The following is a 16,667-nucleotide window of genomic DNA, read 5'->3' on the forward strand; positions in this document are numbered from 1 at the left end:
CCCATTGGCATTGAGCATGCTCAAACCATTCAAAGCCTTTTACACCTCTATCAGATCACCTCGCCGGTGCCTAGTCTCCAGACTCTGTAATTTGCAAAACTTAAGCCTTTCTTCGTAAGAGCAACCCTTTGTTCCATTCACTAATCTTGTTGCCCTTCTCTGTACCCGTTCCAGCAGCTCTACATCCTTCTTGAAATGAGGCCTCCAGACCTGTATACAGTACTCAAGATGTGGCCTAACCATTGCCTTATACAAGGGAATAATCACCTCCTTATCCCTGCTAGAAAAATTCCTGTATATCATTGACAAGACACCATGAGCTACTCTTGCAGCTCGTCTGCACTGCTCAGAGAACTTCATATCTGCCTGCACAATTACCCCCAGGTCCTTTTCATTCTCCACCACTGTCAGTGTAGTACCGCAGAGTTGATACGTTGCGCTGGGGTTACTGTTTCCCATATGTAGTACTTTACATTTGTCAGTGTTAAACTTCATTTGCCACCTCTCAGCCCATCTGTTCAACCTTTCCAGATCCTGTTGCAGCAGCATAGCGTCAGTAGTGTCCTTAACAACCCTGCCAACCTTTGTATCATCTGCAAACTTGGACATTAAACTTGATATCCCATCATCAGTATCATTCATAAACACCGAAAACAACAACGGACCCAACACTGAACCCTGAGGAACTCCACTAATAACATTAGTCCACTTTGAGCAGTGTCCATTGATTACCACTCTCTGTCTTCTGCCACTCAACCATCCCCTTATCCATAGCAGCAATTTGCCTCCAATGCCACACTGTTCCAATTTGTGCAGTAGTCTTCCATGTGCAACAGTATCAAAAGCCTTTCTAAGATCCAAATATATAATATCAAAGTTATTCCCTGCATCCAGTTCTTTTGTGACTACATCATAGTATCCAATCAAATTGGTCAGGCAAGACCTGCCCTTAACAAAACCATGCTGCGTCTGAGCTATAACTGAATTCTTGTCTAGATGATCCTGCAGTGCTTCCTTAACCAGTGCCTCCATTAACTTACCTGGAACAGAAGTTAAACTAACAGGTCTATAATTACTTGTGTCAGCCTTTGATCCTCCTTTGTGAATTGGGGTTACATTTGCACATCTCCAGTCTATGGGTACCTCCCCTGAGTCCAAAGAAGCTCTCATAATTATGGCTAGGGGTTTGCTTACTTCCTTTGCTGCCTCCTTTAATATAACTGGATAGATCCCATCCACCCCAGGTGCCTTTTTTATGTTTATCCTCAACAATCTCTCCTCCACTTTCCTCTCAGTTATTACAAAATCATCCAGCTCACTGCCAATGTTTACTTTACCTACATCATTCTCCTTCCTGAATAACTCCTCATGCGTGAATGTAGATGCAAAATACTCGTTTAGATTGTTAGCCACCTGAGCAGGATCCTCAACTGTTGAACCATCAATATCCAGTGGACCAATCTGATTCATCCCTTTCCTTCTCGAATTTAAATATGTAAAGAACTCTTTTCTGTTTTTCTTTGCATCCTTTGCCAAGGATTTTTCGTAGTCTGCCTTTGCCTGCCTTATCTCCTTTGTGACTTGGTTACAGACTAACTTATATCTATCATAGGCTTCCATGTCACCCATTAATTTGTATGTATCCCATGCATTTTTCTTCTCTGCCACATGTCTCATTAGTTCATCTGACAACCATTTAGGCCTAAATCTTGAACAATATTTCTTAGTTGGTACGTAAAGCCTGGTAGCCTCCAAGATTAGTTCCTTGAATGCTTCCCATTTTGAGTTTGCTGTTGGTAACATCATCAGTTGGTCCCACTGTATAGAATTTAAATACTGTCTCAGACCATCATAGTCGCCTTTACGAAAACAAAAACCCTTCCCTTTACCTCTGATGGTAGTTACCTCTTTGAGTAAATCCCACTTCAACACACTGTGATCACTGCCACCTAGTGGTTCATTTATCTGCAGATTCTTAATGCATGAAGAATCACTACTGAGTGGTTGCAAAGACTCGTATATATCCCCGTGGTTGCAAAGACTCGTATTAATAGCATTACGTTTGTAATGCTATTAATGGACAATCCATGCATTGCAGCAAGTTTTGCTATAATTTTTTCTAAACTGCTCCTTTTTACGAAATTAAAAATACTGGCTTGTTTTTATGTGCAGGAGGAGGGTCCAGATGTTTCTTGCTTGTCGATCGTTTCTGTTTTCCTGTTAATTATTATTTTATGAACTGCTTTCAGATGATTATAGAGATTGCTCGTAGATGACCTTATGCAGCTCAACATTTTATTACAATGATTGCAGCATGCCTTGTCTTTTCCAACCTTTTTGAAATTATCCCAAACCCCCAACTTATTTGCAACATTCATTTTGGTCTAAAAATGAAATGAAACATTTTAAATATTTTTATCAATGACATTAATATTTAATAATGAAATAATGTGATATTATTAGAATGACATTAATATATTTACTTCCGTTCTTTTTGTTTTTACTAACTAAAACAAGAATAATAAAAAGCAATAACATAAACTTCCTATTCCCGCTTGTGATCAAACTCAAGTGAACAGTGCTGTCGCAGCGCATTGTGTACTGTGTAGTACGGGTAGAATGCAGGACTAAACTGGTCTGGTCTGGTGGGGGTGCACGTGAGCAACACAGCTGATGTCATCGGTCAGTCTGTGTGATGCCACATAGAATAGTATAATAGAATGCGTTTGTGGATTTGCATGTCAAATATTCGCCTGACTTGTGAAGATTAGTTTTAATTCAATATGCTTGTGCCCGAGGCGATTTCAAGTCAAAACGTTAACGTTTTTAATTAAATAATTAATTAATTTTTACATATTAATTCTAGTATCTAAAACCAGTTTTTTAAATTTAAAAACCGGTTTTTGAATTTTACAAATTTATCCAAAAAAACACCGTTTTTAAAAAATGACAAACCCTAGTAATTGTACAATACTTTGTATTTAATTGGCAGTTGCAGTTTGCCGGGGTTTTTTTTAGTTATTTTTTTTTTTTTTTTTTTTTTTTATCTGACTCAGATTGACGTCGACTTCCATGAGCTGTAGATACCCCCCCCCCCACAAAGCTGGATTATTCATGAGCTGGGCGATCTGCGCCAGATAATCAAGAGTCCACTGTATATTTAGATAAATGTAGAATGTAGCCAATATTAAATCCAAAATGGAACTACATTTACCCATCTACTTGCCCATTAATTTCTGTTTTTCTTGGTAGTTTACTCACAGAAATTTTGTATTTATAATTGATTTAGATTTGAACGTGTATAGCTAAATAAAAACATTTAGCCAAATAATTAAATTATACTTATTTTTTTTATCCTTTAGCATCAGCAAGAAGAAAGTCATCAGCAAGAATTAGCTGAATCAAGGCTTAAATGGGAAAATGAAAAAAAACAAGAATTTAAAATACTTCAAGAAACATTGGAAAGAAACCACAAAAGTGAAATAGATTCTCTACGGACTCGCTTCAAATTAGCTTATAGTACCACTGCCTTGGAGCGCTCACCATCAGATTGCAGTCTAGAAACATTACACTTAGAAGTAAGTGAATATGCAAATATTCTTCTTGATTACATTTTTTATGTTGCATTATGCAGCTTATTTAAAAAAAGTTGTAAAGATTTTCAGAACACCTTCATTTTCAGTAAAAATGAAAGTAATTTGTAAGGGTATGAATATAGTTTATCTTGTTAATTCAATATTGAATTATTAGAAATGCAATATATTTCAAAACCACTACCATTCTTCCCCAACTAACAATATCATTAGTGGAGAATGGTAGTGACTACAGTTTTGTATGTGTTTTATTATGGATAAATGTAAAATATGCCTACAGTGAAATTCAAAGTGTGAATTGGGTCTAGTGATGTAAATAGCTTGTCTGATTGAAAAAGACTGTTAAAGCTAACTACAGTCAAGCATGTTATAAAGAAAATTTGCATACTTCCTACAGCACGTAGTATGTGTCACCTTTAAATTTTGGGTTTGAGCCCGTCATCACCAAATACGGAGGATGCAGTAAGGTCAGGGAATGACCACCGCATATCCCGAGCAATATGGCCTTAGTTGCTAATGCTCCTAAAAACCAAATAACAAACTAACAAACCTTTAAATTTTACATTTCTATTCACTTCCTCTATAATTGCATGCAGAATTATGGAGAATTCATGTTTGGGCACACACACACAAACCTTTTTGTTACTTTGATTGCTAACAATACGAAATGCACTCAAAATGAGAATGATAACAAATGTGCCTTGGAAAAAAAAAAATACATTCACATTGGAGATTAAAAAAAAAAGTTACCAAACTTCATTTTTGCTGCTATGACATTCATGTAGCATGATGTATATGAGTGGTACATCAAAACAAACTGTATGTTATTTATTATGTATAATTGAACATACCTACTGAAGAGAAAGTACCCATATTTTGGGATATCATTTGCTTTTTAATACTTGTAACCAATTCAAAAACAGGGTGAAATTTATCTCTTTTAGCACTGTCTGTTCTTGCAAGGTACTGCTATGTAAGATGGCTATAGAGTGCTGGTATGAAATGGCAACCAAGTTTGATATTCCTACACAACAGTCATGAGTAAAGAGAGACAAAAAATATCTGTTTCATTGGTACATCTAGAAAAATGTACCTTTAATTATGCAATCGTGAAATTTTGTCTTAGTTGTGTTTGTAAATTAAGTCTATTTAGAGAAAAGATTAATCAAGGAGACTGATTTAGGAGTTTTCTCTCTAATTTTCAATACCATTTTGCTGAGTCAAGTTAAAAGATGAAAGATATGAAAATAATTGGTACTAGTGGCATATTGGTTATTGTGGCATTGACGGCATAGCAAATGGCATTATACTCCATCTTCCATCCAGCTTGTGATTGTTTCCATTTCTTTGCATATTACTGTGGCGATTTAGTGCCAGAGTTTTTGTTTGGTGTGGTTTCAACATATATATAAAAAATATTTGCCTGTATTTTTTAAATTTTTTTTCAAGTACATCATTTTTAGTTAGAAAAGAAAGGAAACACAAATCCAGACATCTGAATAATCATTCACAATTCCTTTGTCTGCTCTGCATGCAAAGCAACAGTGATTGATATAACATCTATAGTCCTGTGCTGAAAACTACATCTGTGTGTGTGTGTGTGTGTGTGTGTGTGTGTGTGTGTGTGTGTGTGTGTGTGTGTGTGTGTGTGTGTGTGTGTACGTCATTAGAAATAATAGTAATCCAAAGAATACAAAAACAGTAGTAATATTATAGCAAAACTGAAAGATATGATTGAAATATAAATAATTTAGAATCCAGAAGTAGCATAAAGGCCAGGAATAATTTAAAACCAAAAAGAGTAATAATTTTAAAGCTGCTGAGGAGACTAGCTTAATGCCAAATTATGCATTCAAATGCACTGTAATACCAGTAGAAATGAAAATGGCAAAGTAAATAAATACCCCAGGGGCTCACATTTGATGAGTTATGGCTTGGCACACCCAGGGTCGTGAGCTAGATATCATCATTCTTCTCTCTCTTTTGGTGATTCCCTTTTACTTTTGACTCTCTCTCTCTCTCACTCTCTCTCAGGAATTCAGGTTTTTTTTTTTTTTTTTTTTTTTTGGCTGGTGCAGCATAAGCCTCAGGTTTCCCTGTGCCATATAGCTAATGATAATAAAATGAATAAAAAACAGAAGAAAAACAGAAGAAAAATAATTAGAACCCATTTAGCCAATATGCCCATATTGGCTAAAATTCAAAATACAAATTTTGCTAAGCAGATTTTATGCTGCCAAAACACTACAAAAAGAAAAGAAGCAATAGCATACATCAAACCTAGAACTCATCGAAACATAAACATAAAGAGGCAGAAACTGAGTGTGAATAAGTATATAATACTTGCATATGAATACTATGCTCTAAAAGCAGACTGAACCCATTTGAACTACAGACATAAAAATAAATCACTTTAATAAATAAATCAATTACTTTAATTAAGACCTCATTTGAATCAATTTCTTTGTGGACATTATCCACAAAGAGTGATAGTAATTACTTGCACACTTTACACCAATTTAAGCCATTTATTTTTTACCAGTATATTACAGCACATTTCCCAGGGAATACTTGTAGGTGAGCAATGCCATGGTGAAGTTGTTGTAACATATTTTTAAATAATAAATTATTTTATAGTGGTAGGAAGAGTGTAATAAATATCAATCTTGAAGCATAGGCTGGAACCTCATTCTAGTGCTGAAATAATGAGTGTATGAGAAGCATGTTGACAATTTCCATTCTTGTGCTGAAGTTTTGAGATGCACAGGGGTTTGCAAGGCTGACATAAGAATGCTCATAACTCACAGCCCACAGCTCATATAAGACATATATGCGGTAGAATACTTTAAATTAACTTCAGATGAATGCTACTAACAAATTGTATTTTAATAGAATAAGCGCATGAGAAATCTTTATTAGGGGACTGAACACACTGATATGAAATCGGGACAAATAGATCAAAATGAGTGAATAGCACACTATATTCTGCTTTTTGGTAGAATACTTAAGAATTTACCTTTAGATGAATGCTGTGTAACAAAGTGTATGATGTAATAGAATCATTAGCATTGGCATTAGCATTGGTAGAGGCATTTGATGCAAGAAAGCAAGCTTATGCAGCATCAGCCAAAAAAAAAAAAAAAAAAAACACCACTTCCACTTCACCCCTCTGTTCGTTCAAAATACCTGTCCAGCTGAGCCTTAAACTTATTTAGGCTATCAACCTCCACCACAAGGGATGGAAGTCTGTTCCACCAACCAACCACCCGCTGGCTAAAGGCAAATTTCCGCACGTCTATCCTACATCTGTCTTTCCTCAATTTGAATTTATGCCCTCTCAGGTGATTATTCTGAGCTAGAGGAAGAATCCCATCAGCATTGAGCATGCTTAAACCATTCAAGGCTTTATACACCTCTATCAGATCACCTCGCTGGTGCCTAGTCTCCAGACACTGTAATTTGCAAAACTTAAGCCTTTCTTCGTAAGAGCACCCCTTTGTTCCATTCACTAATCTTGTTGCCCTTCTCGGTACTCGTTCCAGCAGCTCTACATCCTTCTTGAAATGAGGCCTCCAGACCTGTATACAGTACTCTAGGTGTGGCCTGACCATCGCCTTATACAATGGAATAATCACCTCCTTATCCCTGCTGGAAAAATTCCTGTATATCATTGACAATACTCCATGAGCTACTCTTGCAGCCCGTCTGCACTGCTCAGAGAACTTCATATCTGCCTGCACAACCACCCCCCAAATCCCTTTCATTCTCTACCACTGTCAGTGTTGTACCACAGAGTTGATACGTTGCTCTGGGGTTGCTGTTTCCCATGTGTAGTACTTTACATTTGTCAATGTTAAACTTCATTTTCCACCTCTCAGCCCATCTGCTCAACCTTTCCAGATCCTGTTGCAGCAGCATAGTGTCAGTAGTGTCCTTGACAACCCTGCCAACCTTTGTATCGTCTGCAAACTTGGACATTAATCCCGATATACCATCATCAATATCATTTATAAATACAGAAAACAATAATGGACCCAACACTGAGCCCTGAGGGACTCCACTAATAACATCAGTCCACGATGAGCAGTGTCCATTGATTACCACTCTCTGTCTTCTCCCCCTCAACCACCCCTTTATCCATAGCAGCAATTTGCCTCCAATGTCACACTGCTCCAATTTGTGTAGCAGTCTTCCATGTGCAACAGTATCAAAAGCCTTTCTAAGATCCAAGTATATAATATCAAAGTTATTCCCTGCATCCAGTTCTTTTGTGACTGCATCATAGTATCCAATCAAGTTGGTCAGGCAAGACTTCCCCTTAACAAAACCATGCTGTGTCTGAGCTATAACTGAAGTCTTGTCTAAGTGATCCTGCAGTGCTTCTTTAACCAGTGCCTCCATTAATTTTCCTGGAACAGAAGTTAAGCTCACAGGTCTATAATTACTTGTGTCAGCCTTTGATCCTCCTTTGTGAATTGGGGTCACATTTGCACATTTCCAGTCTATGGGTACCTCCCCTGAGTCCAAGGAAGCTCTCATAATTATGGCTAAGGGTTTGCTTACTTCCTTTGCTGCCTCCTTTAATATAACTGGATAGATCCCATCCACCCTGGGTGCCTTTCTTGTGTTTATCTTCAACAGTTTCTCCTCCACTTTACTCCCAGTTATTTCAAGATTCTGTAGCTTACTGCTAGAGATGAATACACCTCTGGCATTCCCCTCGCTGAATAACTCCTCATGTGTGAATGTCGATGCAAAATATTCATTTAGTTTGTTAGCTACCTGAGCAGGATCATCAACACTTGACCCATCAATATCAAGTGGACCAATCTGATTCATCCATTTCCTTCTAGAGTTTACATAAGTAAAGAACTCTTTGCTGTTTTTCTTTGCATCCCTTGCCAAGGATTTCTCGTAATCTGCCTTCGCCTGCCTAACCTCCTTTGTAACTTGGTTGCATATCAACTTGTATCTATCATAGGCTTCTGTGTCATGTGTTAATTTGTAAGTATCCCATGCATTTTTCTTCTCTGCCATATGCCTCATTAGTTCATCTGACATCCATTTTGGCCTAAACCTTGAACAATATTTCTTAGTTGGTATGTAAAGCCTAGTAGCTTCCAAGATAAGTTCTTTGAATGCTTCCCATTTTGAATTTGCTGTTGGTAACATCATCAGTTGGTCCCACTGTATAGAATTTAAATACTGTCTCAGTCCATCGTAGTCGCCTTTACGGAAGCAATAACCCTTCCCTTTACCCCTAATGGTAGTTACCTCTTTGAGTAAATCCCACTTCAGCACACTGTGATCACTGCCACCTAGTGGTTCATTTATCTGCAGATTCTTAATGCATGAAGAATCACTGCTGATAATCAAATCAAGAGTATTACTCCCTCTAGTTGCCTCCCGAACATGCTGATGTAGAAAACAATCATCCAATAAATCCACAAAAGCCCTGCTAGTGTGTGAGTATCCAGCCCCCAAATTCCAGTCAATATCTGGGAAATTAAAATCTCCCATTATAAGACTCTCTGATTTACTGGCCCACTCTATTTCCCTGTATAGTTCCTTATTATACTCATCAGAGCCATTAGGCCTATAGCACACTCCTACTCTCAATTTTGATCTCCCAATGTTTATGTCACACCAAACTGACTCCACACTGCACTGTCCAGCGATGTCGACTGGCTTCACTCATATTACAGGATGGCAGGAGGTATTTCAATACAGAAGTTGAAATGAATTTGTGACCCATTACTGTTTTAGATGTTTGATCAAGGATCATTCTACTCCCTCTGAAGATCAACACCATGTACTTGGCACTAAAGGCTTGGACTTTGTCTAGCTTAGAAACAAATACCATTATCCATGCTTCAACTTAAATTTCTAATAACATTTTAAATTGTATAGCATCACCCAAACAGACAAATCCATTATACATTTAAATATGAGGCATCCAGGACAGTTGTTTTGAAGTTTACTGGCTTCTCATCAGAAAGTGGGTGGCCTCTATTAGCAAAATGTATGCTGAACTGTGCAAATAATGTATTTTTTCTAAGTGAATTTCCAAGCATTATATGGAAGAAAATGTCCATTTAAACACATAACAACCATTATGTGTGCATTCTCCCTAGAACTGGGTGTGTTAACTCTCTGCAATATAATATATAGGCTGTCAAGAGTATATTTCAATACAAATGTTGAAATCAAAGTTGGAATGCATTACTGCATTATATACTTGATTGTAGGGATAATTCTGCTCCCTTTGAAGATTGACAGCACATACTCATTGCCAAGGCAAGGCCTGTGCCCAACTTAAAGACAAATACCATTATCTGCAGTTCAATATAAGTTGATAATATATTTTTAAATTGTATGCAGATCCACTATACATTTAGAATGATTCCTGTGATTGAACATCTGACACAATAATGCATCCCAACTTTAATAGGAGAAGCAAATAAGCACATAAGAATGAGTGAATTGCACAAAGTATTCTACTTTGTGATCAATACATTATTTAAGCAACAGTGATTTAGAACATGCACTTTTATAGAATTGATTAGTATTATCAATTCTATTTATCTTTTCTAACCAAAAGTGCAGTTTTTATTGCTTATCTTATTTTTGTTTTGAAGTTAATGTATATTTTACAAGCAATTGTAGATATTCTTTTATTTATTTCTAGAAAGATGTAATTGATTTGGCTAGTCATGAAAAGATTGTCCTTCAGTTACATCAAAAACTTGAAGCCCAAAAAGCCCAAGCAATATCAGAAACTGTAGAAGCTTTATGCCATCAAAATCAGGCTCAAATTGCCGAAGCAGTAGAAGTAGAAAAAAGACTACATGAGGCTAGTGTAGAAGATTTGTTATATAGACTAAAGAAAGAACATCAAGAGCAAGTAAGCCATTTGAAAGCAACACTGCAAGCAGAAAAGCAGGTATGAAAATGTTAACATTTTCCCAAAATTTTAATTATAAAGTCTGAATATATTGAATTTTCTTGTAAGTTTTTAAGTGAATTAAAATAAATCTTCACTAAAAAAAGTAAAATAAAATTCTTTTTTTACTAATGCCACAGTTATCTGTGGGCTGTGCACTTGGCATTCGTATTATAATGGCTAATTGAAAAATTTTCAATTACTCAGTTTTCCCAATCACCACTATCCAATTTCACTTTGGCCTTCACCAAACTCTCTGCCTTGACCACAATGGAAAGCAGTTTATTCCAGTGGTCTAAAACATTCTGCCCAAAGTTAAACCCTTTGAAATGCAGCCCTCTGTTAGTCCCTAGGGTTTTACAACTCCAAGTTCTTGTTTCTCCTACCAGTGAAAATACAGGATACTTAAAAGCCTCTTTTACAGAACTAAAATGTTACTGTGTGAGTAGGGTACATGATACAAACTGGAAATCACTTCCAGGTAATAGAGGATGTCTTCAAGTTTTTATTCACCAGATAGAAAATGAGTGCACTACAGTAGGTGGCTACATAATTGCAAAACTGTAAGCATGTCGGAATTTATCAGCAGCATTCCATCCCCTTGATTTCATCATCAGGGAAGAACAACTTGTGCTGCTTCATCTTCATATGGAACATAACACATTACATGCTATTTACCTTGACATGTTAAGCTAATGACTGGCATATCATATAGATTTCTATGGGCTTCATGTAAAACTTCCTAGAACTAGCATCACTGTGCCATCACCTACTTTTATTTGGCCACAGCCTCAGTGGTGATTGCACAAACAGGTGCACTTTAAGAATTTTCGGTACCATTACAAAATTGTAGGTCTAATCAATGGCTTCTTTTTAAACCATGTTCTAAATTTTCATGTAACAGCAGTGGCAGACTAAGATTTTTGAACCGGATTGTGCAGTATGCCTTCTCAGGATTAACAAATTCTGCCAATGAATATGTATAGAATTTACTAATCCTGAATATATATTGTGAGAATAATCACAGTACATAAATAGTTTTGCAGTTAAGCTGTCATCTGGAAGTAGCTTCAAGTTTATATTGTGGAAGAAATTCATTCTTAAATTTATTGTTGTTAATTTTAATACTTGTTAAGGTTGCATTGATTTCTTCCATAAGACTAACAGTGGCAATAGATTGTTGTCCAGTATCATAAATGCATTAGTAAAGTTTGTTGAGAAAAGTTAACTTAATCTTGAAACTTATTTTACTGTAGGTGACATGGTAAAGATAAAAAAAATAAGTGTTGTACTTACATTTATTAATGAATATTGATTAATCCTTTTCTGCTGAAGGTTTTTCATGCTGTAGAATTATAGCATTTTTAAAGAAAGATAATATACTCTCTCAGCATTAAAAGTTAACTGTAAACTGATGTTTACTGATGCCAGTGATGTTTAAGAGAAAGAAACACATATGATTATTGCTAATACAACACTACAAAATAATAATTTCTGCCTCGCTGATAACTTATAATCATCCCATGCATTTTTGTTCTTTGCCACTAATCTCGTCATTTGCTCTGATATCCATTTACATCTAAAAGTCGAACAGTATCTCCGTATAAAAAGCTTAATAGCTTCTCTGATTACTTCCCTGAATGCTTCCCATTTAAAACTTGCAGTTGGTAACATCATCAGTTGGTACCACCAAAGTGAATTTAAAAATTGTCCACAACCACTATTATGAGCTTTATGAAAGTAAAATGTCTTTTTTTTTTTACTATTGACAGTAGTTACATATATCTAAATAGATCTCACATCACTGTATGATGATCATTGGCACTTAGTGATTCCTTTATCTAGATATTCTTAATGCACGTGGAGTCCCTGCTGATAATCAGATCAAGAGTATTGCTTTTCCTTGTTGTTTCTTTAACATGCTGGTGTAGTAAACAGTCATCCAATAAATCCAGAAAGGTCTTGTTACTGTGTGAGTGAACACCCTTCAAATTGTAGTCAATATCTGGAAAGTTAAAATCCCTCATTATCAGACATTCTGATTTATTGGTCCACTCTGTTTTTCTGTATAGTTGTTTGTTGTGTTCATCACAGTCTTTTGCCCTATGACACACACTCCTTATATTTAACATAATTAATAACATAACATAATTAATTAATAAATTAATAGAATCATGACTCAGACCAGAGCAGCAAAGCAAAAGGCTCAAGCTAATGGAAGCGCTGTGGCTCAGAGCAGAACTGAGGGGGGCAGTTGTCCTCTGACTCACAGCCTTATAAAATGCACTGTTTGCTTGATGTTTGCAGAGCAATCGGGTACGGGACATGATACTGCCAAGGGGGATGTCTTTGTGTGTGCGCGATGCACGGAGTGTATCGATATCAGGCAACAACTCGGCGTTCTTGTGGGCCTATATGAGAGCTTGAAGGACAGGGTGGATGCCCTCGAAGAAACTAAATTGAGGGGCCCATCAAGCTCTCAGCTGCCCACATCAACGCCAGAGCTTGCACTTGGGCATCGCGTGACACAGAGACAACCCCCAAGGCAGAATGCGCTGGTCCCGAAGGAACTAGTAGTTGTTGGTGACTCTATTGTCAGGGAAACGGGGAACATGCTTTGTAAAAAAGATAGGTGGAACAGGACCAGGGTATGTCTGCCAGGGGCAATGGTTGATGACGTTGTAGAGCGAATATCATCTTTTAAGGGCACAAAAGGTGATATAGTTGTACACGTTGGCACTAACGATATTAAGAGTAGGAGACCGGCAGAATTACTTAACAAGTACAGGTCACTGTTGAACAAAAGCCGAGAATTAGGGTTGAATTTGAAAGTGTCTGCAATTCTGCCCAGACACGATAGGAGGGAGTATATGATGAGAGCCTTGTCGATCAATTTGGCCCTGGAAAGATTGTGCAAGGCTCAAGGGGTAGAATTTTTTTCAGCCTGGACTGTACTTGTTAACAGGAGAGATTGCTTCTACAGGGATGGGATACACTTAAATAGAAAGGGTGCAAGAATATTTGCTGATGCTATCGAGGCAGTGTTAGGTGGGTCGGAAAACTGCTAGCTTGGGGGAGGACAAAGACCAATAGATTGACAGTAGCCACTGGCAGAGGTGAAAGAGATTCTTGCACTGCTTCTATTAGAATGAGCAGAAGCCTGAAAAACAAGATGCATGGTATTTCAGAGACTGCTGGGAGCCATTGCGGTACAAGTAAACACATGGGTTGTGTTAGGGTAGCTAAGAATAGAAACAGGTGCAGGTATACTTGCGTGTACACCAATGCTAGGAGTTTAGTAAATAAATTTGATGAATTTGAGGTATTGCTCAAAACATCAAAGGCAGATATTGTTGGGATATCAGAGACATGGTGTCACACAGATATAAGGGATGCAGAAATGCAATTTGGGGAGTACAACGTCTACAGAAAGGATAGACAGGATAGGAAGGGGGGAGGGGTTATGCTATTAGTTAAGAAACACATAAAAACCAAGGAAGTGAAGCCAGTCGACATCGCTGGACAGTGCAGTGTTGAGTCAGTTTGGTGTGACATAAGCATTGGGAGATCAAAATTGAGAGTAGGAGTGTGCTATAGGCCTAATGACTCTGATGAGTATAATAAGGAACTGTACAGGGAAATAGAGTGGGCCAGTAAATCAGAGAGTCTTATAATGGGAGATTTTAATTTCCCAGATATTGACTGGAATTTGGGGGCTGGTTACTCACACACTAGCAGGGCTTTTGTGGATTTATTGGATGATTGTTTTCTACATCAGCATGTTCGGGAGGCAACTAGAGGGAGTAATACTCTTGATTTGATTATCAGCAGTGATTCTTCATGCATTAAGAATCTACAGATAAATGAACCACTAGGTGGCAGTGATCACAGTGTGCTGAAGTGGGATTTACTCAAAGAGGTAACTACCATTAGGGGTAAAGGGAAGGGTTATTGCTTCCGTAAAGGCGACTACGATGGACTGAGACAGTATTTAAATTCTATACAGTGGGACCAACTGATGATGTTACCAACAGCAAATTCAAAATGGGAAGCATTCAAAGAACTTATCGTGGAAGCTACTAGGCTTTACATACCAACTAAGAAATATTGTTCAAGGTTTAGGCCAAAATGGATGTCAGATGAACTAATGAGGCATATGGCAGAGAAGAAAAATGCATGGGATACTTACAAATTAACACATGACACAGAAGCCTATGATAGATACAAGTTGATATGCAACCAAGTTACAAAGGAGGTTAGGCAGGCGAAGGCAGATTACGAGAAATCCTTGGCAAGGGATGCAAAGAAAAACAGCAAAGAGTTCTTTACTTATGTAAACTCTAGAAGGAAGGGGATGAATCAGATTGGTCCACTTGATATTGATGGGTCAACTGTTGATGATCCTGCTCAGGTAGCTAACAAATTAAATGAATATTTTGCATCGACATTCACACATGAGGAGTTATTCAGCAAGGGGAATGCCAGAGGTGTATTCAACTCTAGCAGTAAGCTACAGAATCTTGAAATAACTGGGAGTAAAGTGGAGGAGAAACTGTTGAAGATAAACACAAGAAAGGCACCCGGGGTGGATGGGATCTATCCAGTTATATTAAAGGAGGCAGCAAAGGAAGTAAGCAAACCCTTAGCCATAATTATGAGAGCTTCCTTGGACTCAGGGGAGGTACCCATAGACTGGAAATGTGCAAATGTGACCCCAATTCACAAAGGAGGATCAAAGGCTGACACAAGTAATTATAGACCTGTGAGCTTAACTTCTGTTCCAGGAAAATTAATGGAGGCATTGGTTAAAGAAGCACTGCAGGATCATTTAGACAAGACTTCAGTTATAGCTCAGACACAGCATGGTTTTGTTAAGGGGAAGTCTTGCCTGACCAACTTGATTGGATTCTATGATGCAGTCACAAAAGAACTGGATGCAGGGAATAACTTTGATATTATATACTTGGATCTTAGAAAGGCTTTTGATACTGTTGCACATGGAAGACTGCTACACAAATTGGAGCAGTGTGACATTGGAGGCAAATTGCTGCTATCGATAAAGGGGTGGTTGAGGGGGAGAAGACAGAGAGTGGTAATCAATGGACACTGCTCATCGTGGACTAATGTTATTAGTGGAGCCCCTCAGGGCTCAGTGTTGGGTCCATTATTGTTTTCTGTATTTATAAATGATATTGATGATGGTATATCAAGCTTAATGTCCAAGTTTGCAGACGATACAAAGATTGGCAGGGTTGTCAAGGACACTACTGACACTATGCTGCTGCAACAGGATCTGGAAAGGTTGAGCAGATGGGCTGAGAGGTGGCAAATGAAGTTTAACATTGACAAATGTAAAGTACTACACATGGGAAAAAGCAACCCCAGAGCAACGTATCAACTCTGTGGTACTACACTGACAGTGATAGAGAATGAACGGGACTTGGGGGTGATTGTGCAGGCAGATATGAAGTTCTCTGAGCAGTGCAGACGGGCTGCAAGAGTAGCTCATGGAGTATTGTCAATGATATACAGGAATTTTTCCAGCAGGGATAAGGAGGTGATTATTCCATTGTATAAGGCAATGGTCAGGCCACACCTAGAGTACTGTATACAGGTCTGGAGACCTCATTTCAAGAAGGATGTAGAGCTGCTGGAACGAGTACAGAGAAGGGCAACAAGATTAGTGAATGGAACAAAGGTGTGCTCTTACGAAGAAAGGCTTAAGTTTTGCAAATTACAGTGTCTGGAGACTAGGCACCAGCGAGGTGATCTGATAGAGGTGTATAAAGCCTTGAATGGTTTAAGCATGCTCAATGCTGATGGGATTCTTCCTCTAGCTCAGAAAAATCACCTGAGAGGGCATAAATTCAAATTGAGGAAAGACAGATGTAGGATAGACGTGCGGAAATTTGCCTTTAGCCAGCGGGTGGTTGGTTGGTGGAACAGACTGCCATCCCTTGTGGTGGAGGTTGATAGCCTAAATAAGTTTAAGGCTCAGCTGGACAGGTATTTTGAACGAACAGAGGGGTGAAGTGGAAGTGGGTTTTTTTTTTTTTGGCTGATGCTGCATAAGCTTGCTTTCTTGCATCAAATGCCTCTACTAATGCTAATGCTAATGCTATTCACATTTT

The 16,667-nt window shown here is 37.8% G+C and overlaps 1 protein-coding gene across 4 annotated transcripts in view; it reads left to right on the forward strand.

The window, feature by feature from the left end:
• Positions 1 to 16,667, forward strand: part of Atg17 (autophagy-related 17) — a 648,565-nt gene that overhangs the window by 364,212 nt on the left and 267,686 nt on the right. For all 4 annotated transcript variants that reach the window (XM_090372636.1, XM_090372635.1, XM_090372637.1 and 1 more), the window contains 2 exons: positions 3,363 to 3,578; positions 10,282 to 10,536. In XM_090372636.1, the coding sequence (XP_090228762.1) occupies positions 3,363 to 3,578; positions 10,282 to 10,536 (471 nt within the window). The remainder of the gene's footprint in view (positions 1 to 3,362; positions 3,579 to 10,281; positions 10,537 to 16,667) is intronic.

The sequence above is a fragment of the Mastigoproctus giganteus genome, chromosome 4 (assembly GCF_048544385.1).
Source record: "Mastigoproctus giganteus isolate SK-2022 chromosome 4, ASM4854438v1, whole genome shotgun sequence".
In the NCBI taxonomy this organism is placed as follows: domain Eukaryota; kingdom Metazoa; phylum Arthropoda; class Arachnida; order Uropygi; family Thelyphonidae; genus Mastigoproctus; species Mastigoproctus giganteus.